This window comes from Eretmochelys imbricata, chromosome 1 (assembly GCF_965152235.1).
Source record: "Eretmochelys imbricata isolate rEreImb1 chromosome 1, rEreImb1.hap1, whole genome shotgun sequence".
NCBI classification, from domain to species: domain Eukaryota; kingdom Metazoa; phylum Chordata; order Testudines; family Cheloniidae; genus Eretmochelys; species Eretmochelys imbricata.
This window is the reverse complement of record NC_135572.1, coordinates 47,668,680-47,685,343: the sequence shown is the minus strand read 5'-3', so window position 1 is coordinate 47,685,343 and position 16,664 is coordinate 47,668,680. Positions and strand designations below refer to the sequence as shown.

The 16,664-nt window shown below is 41.7% G+C and overlaps 1 protein-coding gene across 1 annotated transcript in view; it reads right to left on the bottom strand.

Annotated features, from left to right (window-relative positions):
• Positions 1 to 16,430, bottom strand: part of MTUS2 (microtubule associated scaffold protein 2) — a 288,663-nt gene extending 272,233 nt beyond the window's left edge. The window contains exons 1-2 of the mRNA XM_077806292.1: positions 14,127 to 16,430; positions 7,864 to 8,104 (exon numbers count right to left, since the gene is read on the bottom strand). Of these exons, the coding sequence (XP_077662418.1) occupies positions 7,864 to 8,104; positions 14,127 to 16,430 (2,545 nt within the window). The remainder of the gene's footprint in view (positions 1 to 7,863; positions 8,105 to 14,126) is intronic.
• Between the last annotated feature and the right edge of the window lie 234 nt (positions 16,431 to 16,664).

Here is a 16,664-nt window from a genome sequence, read left to right as displayed (position 1 = left end):
AAGGAGAAAGCTGCAGAGACATAGTGGCACTAGTGATGTACTTTACATGTGTGTGTGTGTGTGTGTGTGTGTGTGCATGTGTGGGAGAGAAAAATACAGTCCTGTTTCTATCTTTTGGAAGAAAAAAATACATCTCCAGTGGGACTTGGGAACTCTTAGCACCTAGCTGGGGGTGCTGAGCACTTGTCAGGATTAGGCCCCAACTCATTAACAGAGAGAAAAGTATAAGTGCTTTGAGTATCCTTTTATTAGTAACAGATTTTGCTTTGATTCAATTTCCATTGTGTGGAGTTGGTTCAAGATTGCCACAAAATCCTAAATGGTAAACGTCCTAAATTAAAAGGGGGAGAATTTAATTAACTCACACTCCACAAGGAAAAAATATTCATAAGCATCAGGGAAAAGTAGCAGACATTTAATTTAATTGAAAAGATGGTCAAGGGATCACTATTTTACTTTTCAAAGTCAGATAGTCTGCCAATCAAAATCAGCCACTTCACACAAACATTACCATATTTGCTCCAAAAAGTCTTCATAACAGAGGAAAGCATATTAACAACTTATACATTACAGACATAGTGTAAAGTGTTATTAAATACCTGTTCAACACTTGATGGCTCTTGTAGAAGAGGTAAGGAAAATTTATGCACAATAAATGAGTGTTAAGCTCTGAGAGAGAGAGAATGACACCCAACTTCCTTTGAATACATCACAACTCATTGACTTACTATACCTCCTATAGCGTTGAACACTTTTCCCCATAACAATAACACTTTCTTACTCCTTGCCTGCCCACTTTATATCCTCTTCTTAAAGTTAGTCATCCATTTAAGCGTTTCTAAAGAACAGTACCACTAAATACGAAAATGACAGTATAACACATGCAGAAGTGCACCATGGACTGAATATATAACAGATACAGAACTGTAATCAACTCAATCACATTTTTAGCCTCATCATGGGATGTTTACCAGCATTATACACAGAACCATTCATTATTAGATTTCCCCTCCACAACACTGCCTTACTGGAGTGCAGTAATCCAATGAAGACTATAACTGCTTGAAACTAACAAGATCCTTAATGCATTGCTCTGTGGCTTGTCTGATAGCAGGCGTTCAGGGATTTAATGCTCAACTGCTTTAGAGACAGCACTGTCTTCATTATTGTTATTGTCTGAGAGCCGAAATACTCAGTGCCACAGCAACACCAACGCTGGTTAAACGACTTGCTGTGCTAGGGAAGGCAGAGCGGAGAGGAATAAGATCTCCATTACAAGGCACTGGTTCTGCCCTGGCTCCTGTACTGTGGCAAGGCAGATTCATGTAGTAGTAACATCACACTGTGGAACCGGCTAGTTCCTTCCATTTCCACCACTCGAACACCTAATCCTGCAAAACTGAAATCCGTGAAAGGCTTGTCGCACTAAGGGCTCAAGATCAGCCCTCAAGTGGGTGCTCACTAACGTTTCTTGCTTGTAGTAATGGTAGCCTAGCAAGGGAAAGCACTTATGATACCACAGCTGATTATGCTTTAATCTAGTAAACCTATAAATGTGCACTTTTAAGAACAAAACATTGCCTTCATTTATATCAAGGAAAGGGCTTTGTTTTGTGTGTTTCATTTGATTATATTATGTTTATCTAAGCTATAGTTCATCCTGTTGCTCTAATACCACACACAAAACAATAAGGCAGATAAAAGGAAATAATTTAACATAACACCACAACAGCCTGTCAAATTAAGGGAAATAAGTTGACAGCAAGAGATAAAAGGTGTCAAATTCCTGGAAACATAATAGGTTTGTTCTGACCATAAAACAGTTAGATTCAAACAAAGCAAATACTGATATTACTCTATCAGATCTGTATGTCATACTCAGTTCTCTGGATGGGATGGGTTCTGCTAGATTGCTCTTTTCATTTCAAATCATAAACCAATGCTTCAAAAATTATAAACAAAATGGAATTCCACTCCTCGCTCCCAGTGCAAAAGTGAGAGCTAAACGCAACCATTTACATAGACTGGGTAGAGTAAATTTTAGTGGATTCAGCATATGCGAAAGTGCCAGCTTGACAGGCTTAGACAACGAAGTTCTCTATTTTTTCACAGTACACATACAGCAACAGTGCAAGCTTCCCAATCTTGCTTCGCCAATGTGCCTTAACCCTTCTGGATCTGAGACAGTAGTTCCAGGCCCATTCCTTCCTTGTCTTCTCCACTAAAGTGATGCTGTAGGATTGAATATGACCATTTGTATTATTAAGGCTACCACTGTTACCTAGTCGCAACAAATCTTGTACAAAGTAAGTCATGTAAGGTGTGAATGGAAAAGTTATGATTTGCTAACTATGATTATCCTGTTCATATGCATGTATCATCTTTGTATCTGAAGTTAGGAATATTGGCTATGGATTGGTATCTTACATATGTGTTCTATTTCTGGGTAACACCCCCCACAGAGAATTTGTATTAGGGCCAACGAACTATGTGTTGATTGCCTACTAAGGACAGTCAGCTCACAATGGGCCTTTTAAGAAATTCATCCCACCCAGTATGACTTTCCTGTGGATGCCTCAGGAAGAATATGGGATCGCTGCCTCTGTGAGTCATCAGAGCATGTACGGATATTAGGGTTGCCAATTTTCTAATCCCACAAAACTGAACACCCTAGCCACGCCCCTTCCCCAGGGCCACACCCCCACCCCACCCTTTCTCCACAGCCCTGTCCTCGCTCACTACATTCCCCATTCCTCAGTGGCTCGCTCTTCCCCACCCTCACTCACTCCCTTTCACTGGGCTGGGGCAAGGGGTTGGGGTGCAGGAGTGGATGACAGCTCTAACTGGGGGTGCGGGTTCTGGGGTAGGGCCTGAAATGAGGGGCTCAGGGTGCAGGAGGAGGCTCCGGACTGGGGTAGAGGGTTAGGGTGTGAGAGAGAGCAAGGGCTCTGGCTGGGGGTGCGGGCTCTCGGCGGGGGCTGTGGGGATGAGGGATTCAGGGTGTGGGAGAGGCCTATGGGTTGAGGCAGGGGGTTGGGGTGTGGGAGGGGGTGAGGGCTCTGTCTGGGGGTGTGGGCTCTGGGGTGGGGCCAGGGATTAGGGGTTTGGGGTGCAGGAGGGGGCTCCAGGTTGGGGGTGGGGAAGAGGGATTCAGGGGGTGGGAGGGGGTTCTGGGCTGGGGCAGGGAGTTGGGGTGCAGGGGGGTTGAGGGCTCCGTCTGGGGGTGAAGGCTCTGGGGTGGGGCCGGGGATGAGGGGTTTAGGATACAGGAGGGGGCTTTGGGTTTCGGAGGGCCTCAGGGCTGGGGAAAGGGATTGGTGCTCACGGTTGGGGCACGGGCTTATCTCCAGAGACTCCCGGTCAGTGGTGCAGTGGGGGGGCTAAGGCAGGCTTCCTGCCTGTCCTGGCACAGCAGACTGCACTGAACCCCTAAAGTGGCCAGCAGGTCCAGCTCTTAGGCAGAGGCACAGCAAGCAGATCTGCGCATTGCTCTCGCCCGCAGGCACCGCCCCCACAGCTCCCATTGGGAGTACGGAGTACGGCCAATGGGAGTATGGAGCCGGGGCTCAGGGGGGGGGGCAATGCATGGAGCCCCATGAGGCCCCTCCCACCTAGGAGTTGGACCTGCTGGCCGCTTCCGGGGCACAGAGTGGAGCCAGGATAGGTAGGGACTAGCCTGCCTTAGCCCCACAGCCCGGCCAACTGGAGTTTTAATGGTTGGCGGTGCTGACCAGAGCCGCCATGGTCCCTTTTCAACCAGGCGTTCTGGTCGAAATCCAGACATTTGGACACCCTAAATGGCAGGTGATATACTCATGTGACCCTGGAATCCATCTTGGGCTAGTAATTTTCTGTGTATCTGGGCTGTAGGCTTTGTTTGGGACATTAAAATTCCATGCACATGGCAGAGGATATAAAATGGAGATGTTTCAGGGGTCCCTTTGACTTCTTTTCCTGCTTCATTTCCCTGGACTGGTTTTCTAACAACTAAACTCTAAATAAGGAATAAGGACTGAAATCTGTTTTCCTGACATTTCCAGAGAGAATTTTGCAAGCTTGCAGTTTATTCCATAACTGCTTCAAACCTGACATAAGGACTTCGCAATCACTTGTATGTATATGATCTATTAACCACTTATAATTCTCTCTACTTTTCTTTTATAATTAAACCTTTTTTAGTTTTTAGTTACTAAACGATTGGTATCAGTGTGATTATTGGGTAAAACCTGAGTTACAGATTGACCTGGCTAAGTGGCTGATCCCTTGGATTAGAAGGAGCCTAATTCTGATGAAACTGGTTTTCAGTAACCACTCATCATAAAGTCCAGTGTCTGGGTGGTGAGCCAAGGGCTGGAATCTCAAGGAGACTGTGGTTTTGACTTCTAGTTAACCAGTGTGGTGACACACAAGTTCACTTTTGTTCTGGGTTTGGTCTAATCTAATGATAGAATAACCACCAGTTTGGGGGACCCTCTTTCTCCGCAGTGTGTCCTGAATTTGGTATTCTCAGCTGTGATTCACTGAGGCACAGTGACAATGAAGCCAGCCAGCCAAACAGGCAGTTGTGAGAACTGTACTCACTCCAAATGCTCATTTCACATGAATCGTTCAATGGCTATCAGAAAATAATGGGGTTCAGCAACTGTTCACCTGAGCTGGATCCTAAGAAATGACTGAGAGGTAAAAGCTCTGTATCAAATTACCAAATCATATGTGCCATCAAGTAAATTGAAACAATTTTTATATATGATGGCTTGCGGTTTAGATGAAAGAAGATATTTGTTTCAGAACGGATTCTAATAGAGAGGTGTCCACAAGACAAGAATCACTTTCACAATTATTCCGAATTGATACTTTCATTGGCAGTCTAATCATTGAAGCAAAGGGTAGAATAGGCACGAATGGTAGACTGAACCTCAGTTTGTTCTAGAGAGCGAAACATATTGCTAGAAACCTGTGCGGAAGCTTACACTGCCACTGCTTATATTATGCCTGTTCCACGGTTAAAGGACATCATTTTCCAATGCTGTCACTCTGGCATATTTCATAAGCAATATATTCCTTTTTCAGAGACACGGTTCAAAAAAAAAAAGACGGATAAAGATGGCTTAAGAAGTCAAAAAGCTGTCAAAGGGAAAAATGGGTTGTATAAGACTTAAGGATACAAACTATAAAGATGACAAAGAAAAATACTAACCAATACTGCATGGGTATTAAGGAAAGAAAATACTGCAAATAAAAGAGGGATTGCCCAGGAAGTAAAGGAAAACAATAGAAGATACTTGTAACAAATAAAAAGAATAGATCAGTAAGGAAAGCCAGTGAATCACCAGAGAACAGTGGAAAGAACTTAACAACACAGGAACAAGATATGGCAGAAAAATTAAACAAGTTCTTCATCTCACTGTTCATAAGGGAAATTGGAGGTGAGATGACAGAAATGGAAATAACGTGTCTGGGGCAACACAATGAAAAACTCAAGGCATTAGGCAATCATTCCAGAACAAGTTTTGTGTAATTTAAAAATCAATAAAAAACAGATGGAATGCCAAGGTCAGATGAGTTACACATCAAGATACAGAGGGAGATGACACAACAGACCGTAAGCAGTCCAACAAGAGTTATTTTTAATAGTACCTTTGAAATTGGTGAGATAACAATGGGCTGGAGAGATGCAAACGTAATGAAATTCTTTAAGAAGGAAGCTATGGGGAGCGAAGGAATTAAATCTGGCCTTGATGGCAGACAAGATCCTAGAGATAATCAGTGATGAGATCACAAAATAACTAGAAAAATATGACTTGATAATTAATGGCCAACTGTTTCATAAGGGATAAATCTCGTCAATTAGAAACTTTAAGATGACATTACAGAAAAGAAACAGAGGCAAGGCACAGACAGATACTGCTTGGATTTCCAGATGGTGTTCCATACAGTAAGACATGGGGTAGGTGAGGTAAAATATTTTATCAGACCAACTTTTGTGGTAGAAAGTACAAGCTTTTGAGCTCCACAGAGCTCTTCTTCCAGTCTAGAGGAGGAGGCTCAATCCAGAGTGTCTGAGCTAAACACAAGTTGGGATAGATTGTTAAGCAGAAGGCATATCGTGTTGGAGCCAGTCACTTGCATGAAGTGGGCAACTGGGCATTAGATTGTTATGCACAGATTGTTTAATTGGGCAATTAAAGGTAGCAGGCAATGTGGTGTGGTACAAACTGTTGTAATGAGCCATAAAATCAGTGTCCCTGTTAAAGTCCATGTTTTTTGATGTCTACCTCACCTACCTTCTCTCTCTTATATTCTGGGACCAACATGGCTACCTAACCACTTTAATGAAGTAAGACACAATGCATAATCTAGACAAGTCTAATACATGGAAGACAGCATGTCCTTGAATGAACAAAGAAATGGACTGGCAAAAGCAGAGACTGCAAAATGAAAAGTACAGAGTGAATAAAATCATTTTATTTATGAAGAGGGTGAATAAAAATCATTCATTTGAACCATCAGATAAGTGACTAAATATGTTAGCATGCCCATTCTCTGTGTTTTCCTCTCCCATAAACTTACATTGTCTCTGAGTTTCCACCTTTTAAGGACTGTCTCATCCTTCCCTTCCTTCAAGCTCTTACATCTCCACTCAGTGTCAGTATTGTTTCTAGCTTCCTAGCCCTCCACACGGGTCCCCCTATATTCTTGTGTCACTTACAGCTTTACTACCTTATTCTGTGATCTTGTAAATTCTCAGAAGTTATGCAGAGACGGGTTTGGCCAATATTTGCAAATAGGACCACAGAGAAAAAAATCCAGGTACTGAGGCAATACAGCACCAATTTCACCAAGATGGCAATAGGAGGCACTGTGCTGCTGGAGGTACTGACTTTCTGATGAGATGCAAAACTAAGATCCAGACAACTTGTGCTTTTAACTATCGAACGGCACTCTTTTCAAGGGCAGAGGCGGTGTTAAGCACTATGTTGGGGTCATATTCCATTCTGCCTACCTAAATACCTTCGGGAGTTTTTAACTGCAGCTTTACTTCTTGTCCTGCATTTCTATGTAGTATGGTATGCTGTTAAGTGGCTACCATGTTCCACTCCAGAGAAGGCTGCATTTCAGTGGTCTGTGAACCAGATCTTATATATACACATTCTAACAATCTTTGATATCCTTCAGGATGAAAGCCATTATGGATAAATTGTGTAAGGTCTGATGATGAGGAGGAGGATTCTCATTCTCTATTTCTGTCCTGCTGTGTTTGACTCTTTCCCTCACATTCTTCTATTGTTCTCTCCCTCCCCCTTCATATTAGTCTGCTTGATCTTGCGCTGTGTTCAATGTTCTGGCACAGAAGAGGTCCTTGCCAGGCCTTCAGAAGATCAGGACTGTAGTAAATTTCACTTCTCTGCCAGCATATTTTAATACTGTGATGCACATCAGAACAGAACACAGTGTTATGGGGGAGGGGGTGGAATGAGATAGTAAATTCTAAAAAGGACTTTTGTGATGGGGCAAAAAGTGTTCAATTAACTTCCCTGGTACAACAGCAAAGGTAACCTACCTCTGACTATTGCGGATAAGACATTTCAGACACCTACAGGGAGGAGGAGGATCAAGTACACAAGCACTGTAATGACTGGTACTAAACTGATCCTTCCTCCTTGGCAAGAGACCCAGTAACCTTCCTACAAGCCCCAGGCTCCTTAGTCAGCAGAGTCTTACCTCAGACTGGATAAAGGCATCTTGTAGAGTGATATTAGAGCTTTCTGGTATCAGGCCAAGGTATTGCTCATTTTGTCATATGCCTGTCTGAAAAAATAATTACTGATTATAGTTAAAAGAAAGGAAGTGTTTATAGTTTACCTGAAGCCTCAGGATGATAAAGGCTGGACGCATTTGTTATTTGTCCTGGTTGATGGAGGCAGCTATCTGAGGACCTTTGACTTGCAATCAAAATCCTACTTTTTGCAGAGGGCAACCTGGAAACCGCACCCAGTCCTAACTGTGGTTTAAGTATCATGGCAGATCGATAAAAACTTGGGGATACCTCATAGTGGGTATATGGCGGAGAACAGAATTCTTCTTTCATAGGCCTTTTCCCAACCTATAGAGAAACAAATGAAACAGATATCACTGCAGTGTACTCACACATCCAGGAGCTTACATTTGCTTGTAAAGACTATGACTAATTTCTACTCTTTGTGGTTGCTGCTTTGAGATCAGCATGGGAGGAGATTCGAAATGTGATGGTTTGATCACATTGATCATTAGCCATGGAATAAAAATTTCATTCACAACCCAGCCAAATGCAACACACCACTGACCCTTGCTCTCAGAAAAAGCCTCAAGTAGTGAAAATGAAGTGACACTATTAACACCTGAAAGGTAAATCTCCTTGACCATGGAGAATGATGTGCCAAGAAAATGAGTAAAGGGAATTTTTTTGGATGTTATTTAAAATACTCCTTATTGGAAGATAAACCAGAGCTCTATTTTTTTAAAAAAGATACTCATCTCGAGCAAAGTTTCTTGGATGAGCAAGTTGTCTTTTATTACAGGAATGTGGAGAATTTAATTTTTACACCATGATGAATGAAACAATTATAAACAAAGTTAAAAGTACTTTTAGCTAATTTCATCAGAAAAATAATCTCATTTGAGATTAATATGTTCACATTCATTGTGATGAAGGTATACAAAGAAACTTGGCCTTATTTGTTCACAGAATGACCCTGAGTCCTATGAATTTATTTGCTATTCATAAGCATTTGCCAGATAGTTTGGTATGAATCACATTACCATACAGGCTAATCACAAACTGTTCACTTTGGCTTTTGTTATTCATTATTCATGGTATGTAGTAGCAAAAAGAAAAGGAGGACTTGTGGCACCTTAGAGACTAACCAATTTATTTGAGCATGAGCTTTCGTGAGCTACAGCTCACTTCATCTGATGAAGTGAGCTGTAGCTCACGAAAGCTCATGCTCAAATAAATTGGTTAGTCTCTAAGGTGCCACAAGTCCTCCTTTTCTTTTTGCGAATACAGACTAACACGGCTGTTACTCTGAAACCTGTCGGTATGTAGTAGGTAACCTAAATCACATGGTGCTGTTTCTGCTCCCTGAAACTGAAGCTTCTTAAAAGAGGGAAACATTTTTGACAAATGTGTGGTCCAATTCATGAACCTTTAGGATTCATATGAACCTTTCAGGATTCATATAAACTTTCAGGATTCATGTCCCAAATAAACGGGCTGTTGTCTGAATCCTGATGAAAGGCACAGCCCCACAAACAACAGCAGAGCAAATTCTCCACATAAAGGCCGTGAACCTGCAAAGACCTATATATGTGCTTAGCTCCACACACGCTGAAGCTTGGTCTACACTACAAACTTATGTCAGTTTAACTGAAATCCACCCCGTGAGCGACGTAGTAATACCAACCAAACTCCCAGTGTAGAGAGTGCTATGTGAATGGGAGGACTTCTCCTGTTGGCATAGCTACCAACTCTCAGGGAAGTGGAGTACCTAAGCTGATGGGAGAAGTTCTCCCGTGAGTCCCGTCAGCTTAGGTAGCGTCTTCACTAAGCACTACAGCTGCAACGCTTGAAGTGTAGACCTGCCCTGAGTCCACCTCTTCAGGCTGTGGCTGCTTTCCATGACTTGGGATAAAAGAAGACAGCGATGTCACATACCTATGGGTGTTCACTTCTCCACAGTTTGCTAAGACACATTTACACTATTGACCCGATTAGCACTCTGGGTTGGAGTCCAACTTTTGTAGACTTTTTTTTTTAAAATATAAATCATAATTCTCTGTTAAGGACCCTTTAATATTTTCCAGTGTGTCCCAGTTAGGGGTTTGGGGTTATTTGAGGGGGGGGGAGTGGCTTGGAAATCAGGGCTAAATTTATTTTAAAAATTAATCAAAAATAGCCTCAGGCCATCACATATGCAGAAGAATATCTACTGATTAATTAATTCTGCTGTAAATTACAATGTATTTAATATGGCAAGCCCATATCTTTTCAGCAATTATAAGCATTTAGAGGATGCACTTTAACAGTGACTATAGGAGCTTTGATCCTAGCAGATTCATAAGCACATCTTTAACATTCCAAAATACATAAGTTTGGCCTTAAACTATTACAGAATCAGTTTAGAATCTTTTAGGGTTTTGCATATTTTATACTGAAATTCTGATAAGACAGATACTGTAGATATTTAGGGCTTGTCCACACGTAAAACGCTGCAGCTGCACTGCTGTAGCACTTCAGCAAAGGAACAACCTAGCCAACAGGAGGGGGTTCTTCTGTCAGCATAATTCACCTCACTGAAGGGAGAATTCTCCTGTCGACCTAGCGCTGTCTATACCAGGGGTTAGGTCAGTTTAACTGAGTCACTCACGGGGTGTGGATTTTTCACACCCCGGAGCAATGCAGTTATACCGACCTAATTTCCTAGTGTACACCAGGCCTGAGCATTTTGTCTTTGCTCTACATTTTTCACCATAAATGTAGCTTCGTTTTCCACCATTAAATCTTCAGTAACATTCTTCTTTCTTTGTATTATATTTATATGACCTACTTTTCTATTTTAGAATTCAGGTTTTCATTACATATGTCTGATTCCTGATGCCTAACTTGTATGAAAAGTAAATTATCTTAATTTTTCAAAATTAATCAATGTAGTAGTTTTACTGAAGCTTTTAGGTGTGAGATTTTTTTCCTGGATAAGATTTAGTTACCTTTTCTCCTCATATCAGCATATTTCAGTCAGATTGCATTATACACTTCCTATCATTTTGTTTATAACTGGCAGTGAATAGACCAACAACAAATTCCTAAACAGAAGGAACAGAGAAATTCTTTGAATACAGAGACCATGCATTTTTAATAAGCTGAGTTAGTTTTGCCAAGGCTTCAAACTACTTGTGTTATCTTTATTGACAGTGCTCTATAGGTAAGACAGCAGGGCTGCAGACATGAAATAAGGTGACCAGATGTCCCAATTTTATAGGGACAGTCCCGATTTTGGGGTATTTTTCTTATATAGATTCCTATTACCCCCCAACCCCGTCCCAATTTTTCACACTTGCTGTATGGTTACCCCCTAACATGAAAAGATTATCACAAATTTAAAATGAATCCTCTGATGGAATCCAGGAGGACTTGCCTGATCATTTCTCAGCAAATACAGTAAATATGTTTGTTTAAAAAAAAAATCCACACACAATCGCTCTATTCTGAATGAGACAAAATTGCTGTTTGTGGATTGAGTCCGTTTTTATGGTTTGTACTTTGGGACAAATGTAGATAGGGTGTAATTTGATTGGCTTCAGTGGAGTTGTACCTGATTACAAGGCTCATTTTGGCCTATAGTATTCTGCATTAGCTGTTTGGGGCTTTTAAAGAATGAACTGATATATCCTGTTAAAGCTCCCAACTCCTGTAATTTTAGACTTCTGATTTCACATGCATGGTATGCAATAAATATCTCCTACTCACTCTATGTATAAACCAATGTGCTGAAGAAAGCCTCCATCACTTGAAAAGTCAGCAGTTAAGTGCAAATTAGCAACTGAAACTTCCACAATACGGCTAATTCTAAACAGAACTGGTAGCAATACCTACAGTTAAGATTGCCCAGCATTTTCCATTATAAGACTTTACAATCTTTACATTTAATAAACTTTACGTTCAGGACAAGCTTTTCCTTGTTGGGTGTCTGCGCTCTGGCGATTTATTTATTTATTTATTTCGTTCAACCTTTTCTGAGAATGAGATAAGGGAAAATTATGGAGACAAGGTGGGTGAGGTAATATCTTTTATTGGACCTACTTCTGTTGCTGAGAGACAATAAAAGGTGGGACCGACATGGCTACAACTACACTGCATACAAGGGAAAATTATATTATATGACCCATGTAAAATAAGATTCTTATAGCCCTTTCATTGAGAGGTTCTATTGGCCTCCATGCTTTGGAGCAAGGACTTGAAATTTGACAGGCAGCACTACCAGAACCCATCCCCATGGTGTGGCACTGCAGTCACCCTGCCTTGATTTCCCTTTGTCTCCATTAGTTCTTTACGCCTTCAGCAAGGTTCAGTTATAGAGGTGACTTAGCCTTAGGGCTAGGCTACATAATGCAACCCCTTCCAAGGTAACAAAAGGCCAAAGTAAAACACCAACATCAGATTTCCACTCCGGACCTGTGCCAGGCAGAGCCCTTCTCCACAGGGTCTGACTGTTCCATACCACAGTCTTTGGCCCTTCTCTTGGGCTCAGCTTCCAGCCCTCCTGGGCTCTGGTCAGTCCCTTTCTCTCCCCTTACTAGCAAGAGTAGCTGCATCCCCTCATAGGGTGACAGCATTGGGAGAACACACACCTAACCTCTACTGTGGCTTCTTGACCCTGGGAACCCTAAACTACTGGGCTATATGCTACGTAATTCAAACTCTAGCTCATTCTACCTTTCCTTCTTAGAGCTTCTTCCTACGTACCAGCCTGGCCTCTCTGAAAAGTCTTTTTCCTCAAGTCTTTTCAGCTCTAATCCTCAGCTAAAATTCCTTTCCCCTGTGAACAGTGTATCCACAGCCCTTCTTTCCTGGGGCTGTACTTTAAACCTGGAAGGCCTCCCTGGCCCATCAAGATTCTGGTTCTACCCCCTCAGAGTCATCTCTCCTGACTCTTGGCCTTCCCCTCCACTGAGCTAACAGTGGTCCTTCATAATGCTCAGGAGGTGGTCACCTGATTCTGGCATTTGGCCCCCCTTCCCAGCTTGGTCTGCTGATTCTTCCTGAATAACTGAATTAAAGGTGCCATGTTCTAGAACAGGGTTGGCTGGCCCCAGGGCCCACTGTCCTTAGCTGGACAGACCGCCCTGTTACAGCACCTGAAACTAGTGGATACTTAGGCCTTAATTTCTGTGCCTCAGTTCCCCATCTGTAAAATGGGAATAAAAAATACCACCTTACTTGACAGAGAGTATTACAAAAATAAATTAATATTTGTGAAGCACTCAGATACCATGGTGATGGGTGCCACCAACAAACTCATTAGAAATTAATAATTCCATCTTCAAAGAGGGGTTTGAATTGTACGTGGTTAATAAGGCCAGGGCCACACAGTGAACAATGAGTATAAAACAAAATACTGAATAGCTGCTCAGACAGTGAGCACCTTTCATCCTGTGCACTGGGAGTGTGTGTGGGGGAATGTGGAAAAAATAGTATGTGACCATGTAACGACTGTATCATAATGTACCACAAGTCCCAAGTAAGGGGCAGTAAGTAGCTGTCCCACAAACTAACCAGGGACTCAACTGTGACCCCTGCTTGCCCACTCCCCTGCCCTTCTGCACTGGAGGGGGCGTAGTGGCACAGAAGCAGTCTGTAACTGACAATGGGGGTAGAAGGTGAACCATGATCTTGCCCAGAGTGACCAAACTGGAAGCAGACATCTTGGCAAGGCGGTACTGAATGGGCCATAGGGAATTCAGTTATCCTCTGACTACATTGAGAAACAGCTGGGGAAATGAAAATTCTGTTATTTTGAGAGAATGGTTAATATACCCGTCCACTGCAAAATGAACCAAGACATAAACATTTTACTAAACATTATAAATTGTCTTACAGCAGCTTTGAAAGGCCCTGTTTTTCAGTTCATCCAAATGAGAGGCAAACTCTTATAGTCCTACTGCATGTCAACAGTCCAGAGCTCTTGGACATACCTGCCACCCTTCCTCTGGAGGAGGAAAAGCCCCTGTTTACCAGCAAATAGTGACCATTTTCTTCAGCTGTCTCTTCAAAAGGCTTGCCTAGACCCATGTATGTCAATGGAGTTAAGAGACAGGCCTTTCTCTCTCTCCAATGTTCCCATTTATAGCTTTCTAATATTAGGGGGTGACTGTGTGCCTCTGGGAAGCACTGTGACAGTACAATGACAGCTTCCAGCAACAGACTATTCGTCGAAACAGTTAAGAAAATTTGTTTACAATGCCCACATATATCCCAGTATTGATTTACTGTTTTCAGGTTTTACAGCCAATCTCTGCTATTTTCCTCAAAGAAACAAGCAAACAAACAAACGTCAATAGGTATACAAAAGAGGTGGTTATCTCCTTACCTCCTGTAAAAACTTTTCACTCATTTGACCAAAATGATGCCCTGGGGGTTTAATGCCAGATACCACGAGTCCTGAACCATAGATTCTTGGCTTTTGCAAGTCGGGTTTAAATTTGTCATACAGAATGTTAGATGGTTTAATGTCCCCACCACTCAGTATCTGCTGTTCTTTTGCCATGGGCATACCGCACACAGGGGGACCATAGGGCAGCTCAGTTGAGGCAAAGGAAGGGTCAAGATGGTCTATAGACTGAGGATTTCTTCTAATGTAAGTGATGATCTTAGGTCTCACGTGTTTGGGTTTGGGTATGGCAGGTTTTATCTCGATGTTTTCTTCAGGCTTTTCACTGCCGTCACTCTCCACATCACCTTTGGCTGTAAGGGAGCCCTTGGAATGGACAAGGATTGGTTTGGGGATTCCACTGTTGGCAGCAGTCTTGATAGGCACTTTAGGGGATATGTTTAACAACTGGGTACTGTCAATGGGAGATAGGACTGAGGAGGGTGACAGCTTGTCAACATGAAGTGAATAAAGATCCTTTAAATTGCTGTTTGAAATTGTGGGCTGATTATTAACATTCACAGTTGCCACTGGGTGCAAGGAAGTTGGGACACAGAAAAAGGCATCAGCCCTTGCTGAAATTTTATAACTCTCTGATGCTTCATCTGAAAGATATTTCTTTGCAATAGCTGTCTTTTTATTCTGAACTGAAAAGCTTGTGGTTTCCACATCATTATTCTGGTTGTTTGGCTGTTCATTTGACATTGTTTCTGTACTAAGCACTCTGTGTTGATCTGAGAGATCAGAGGCAGACATTGTGGTGTTTTCAGTGTTCCCTTTGACTAGCATCAGTTTATTCTCATTAACTTTCATGGTTTTGCTGTAAGGAAGACTAACGTTGTGTAGAAAAGATATATGCCCACCAACTGTCTGAATGCAACTTGTACCAGCTTCAAGTAAGTTTCTATTTCTTGTAGGTGTCAGTTTGCCACTGGATTTGCTATCATCACTAAGAGGAAATACAGATCCAATTTCTTTGTCTGTTATGTATTCCTGACGACCTTGATTAGCTGCCCTGTTTTCATCATTACTACTTCCTCTTCCTAACCCAGGGCAGGTGTTATTACCACTTAGTAGTCTGTCCTCAGCATAGGCTACCACTTGGTTTAAGAGCGGATCCCCTACTTTACTACAAAAGTCTTGAAACTGGGGAGCTTGCATTTTGGACACTTCAGCTCCACATCCTTTCTTCTCTTGTACCAATGTACTTTCTTCTCTTTGACATCCTAGAAATTCTACCAACATAATTCTCTCAATTTTTTGTTGACAAATATTCTTAGATGGTACAAGTGGTGGATTTTTTAGCTCCAGTTTTTTACTCTTATCACCCTGACCTAATTGTGCTTCTGACTTACTAGAGACTTCACTGGGCTTACCACTTAAATTTAGATCTACATGAGTAGGATGCAGTGTGCTTTTACTGTTAACATTTGGTACATCTTCCACATCCATTTGGATCTCCGGAATATTTACTTTCTTGTTTTCTGAGGTAGATGGCTTTGAATAAAACACTGTATTTTCCTCTGAGGTATTGTCAAGTGGATGAAAAACCATACCTAGAAAATGATCCACTGGTGTTTTCTGTGATTTCTCAGTATCACCAATCAAATGATGTGATGTATCAATGGAATCCAGTGATGCAGAAAGCGAACGTTTACACGACACACGTTCTTTTGAAAATGCTTCTGTTTTAGTAGAAAATTTACTTGATCTTCCCAAAGAAAGCCTTTTTATTCCTTCAGCTTCCATGGTCCTGATCATTTTATCCTTAGAAATATGCCGGGTAAATTCATCATCATCTTTTGAAAGAACCCCTGAACTGGTGTCATTTGCACTGCTCTTCAAATTAGACAGACTTTTTCCTCGGCTAATTCGAATTTTCTTTGAAGTATCCTTAACTTCATCAGTCCTGTAATCTTTATCCAATTCCTTGTTTATGGTGGGAGGCAACCTAAATTTTTGTGCATTGATGTCACAAATCTGAGATTCCTTAAAGACCAGAAGTTTATTCTGCTCTGTATCCAACTGCGTAATGTTCTCTGACCCACCAGTATGCACACTTCCAGGATCAGCTGTCAAATCACATCTCTTGACCTCCCCTTCAGTGCTTCTGACCTTTGTCATAATTTGGTTGGCATTTGTATCTCCCATACTTATTATGCTTTCATTGTTATTTTTTATTTCATTTCTGTTGTCCTGCAGCTGGGTGTAACATGGCTCACTTGGTATCAGTGAGGCACTCATTTTGAAATTTCAGGTGACTGCTTTTTTGACAGTCCTATTTAAGGAGCAAGCTCTCTCTTCAACCAGTTTAGCTATTATGCATGCTTCAGTTAAGGATTTAAATTACAAACTGATCAGTAGAAAATTCTTTCTCAAGCTGTTTGTAGTCTTGTTAGATTCACATTTTTATGCTGCTTCAATGGCTTTCACAGCAGCTTCCTGACTTGAGAAATCTTTTTGACATACAGTAGAGAT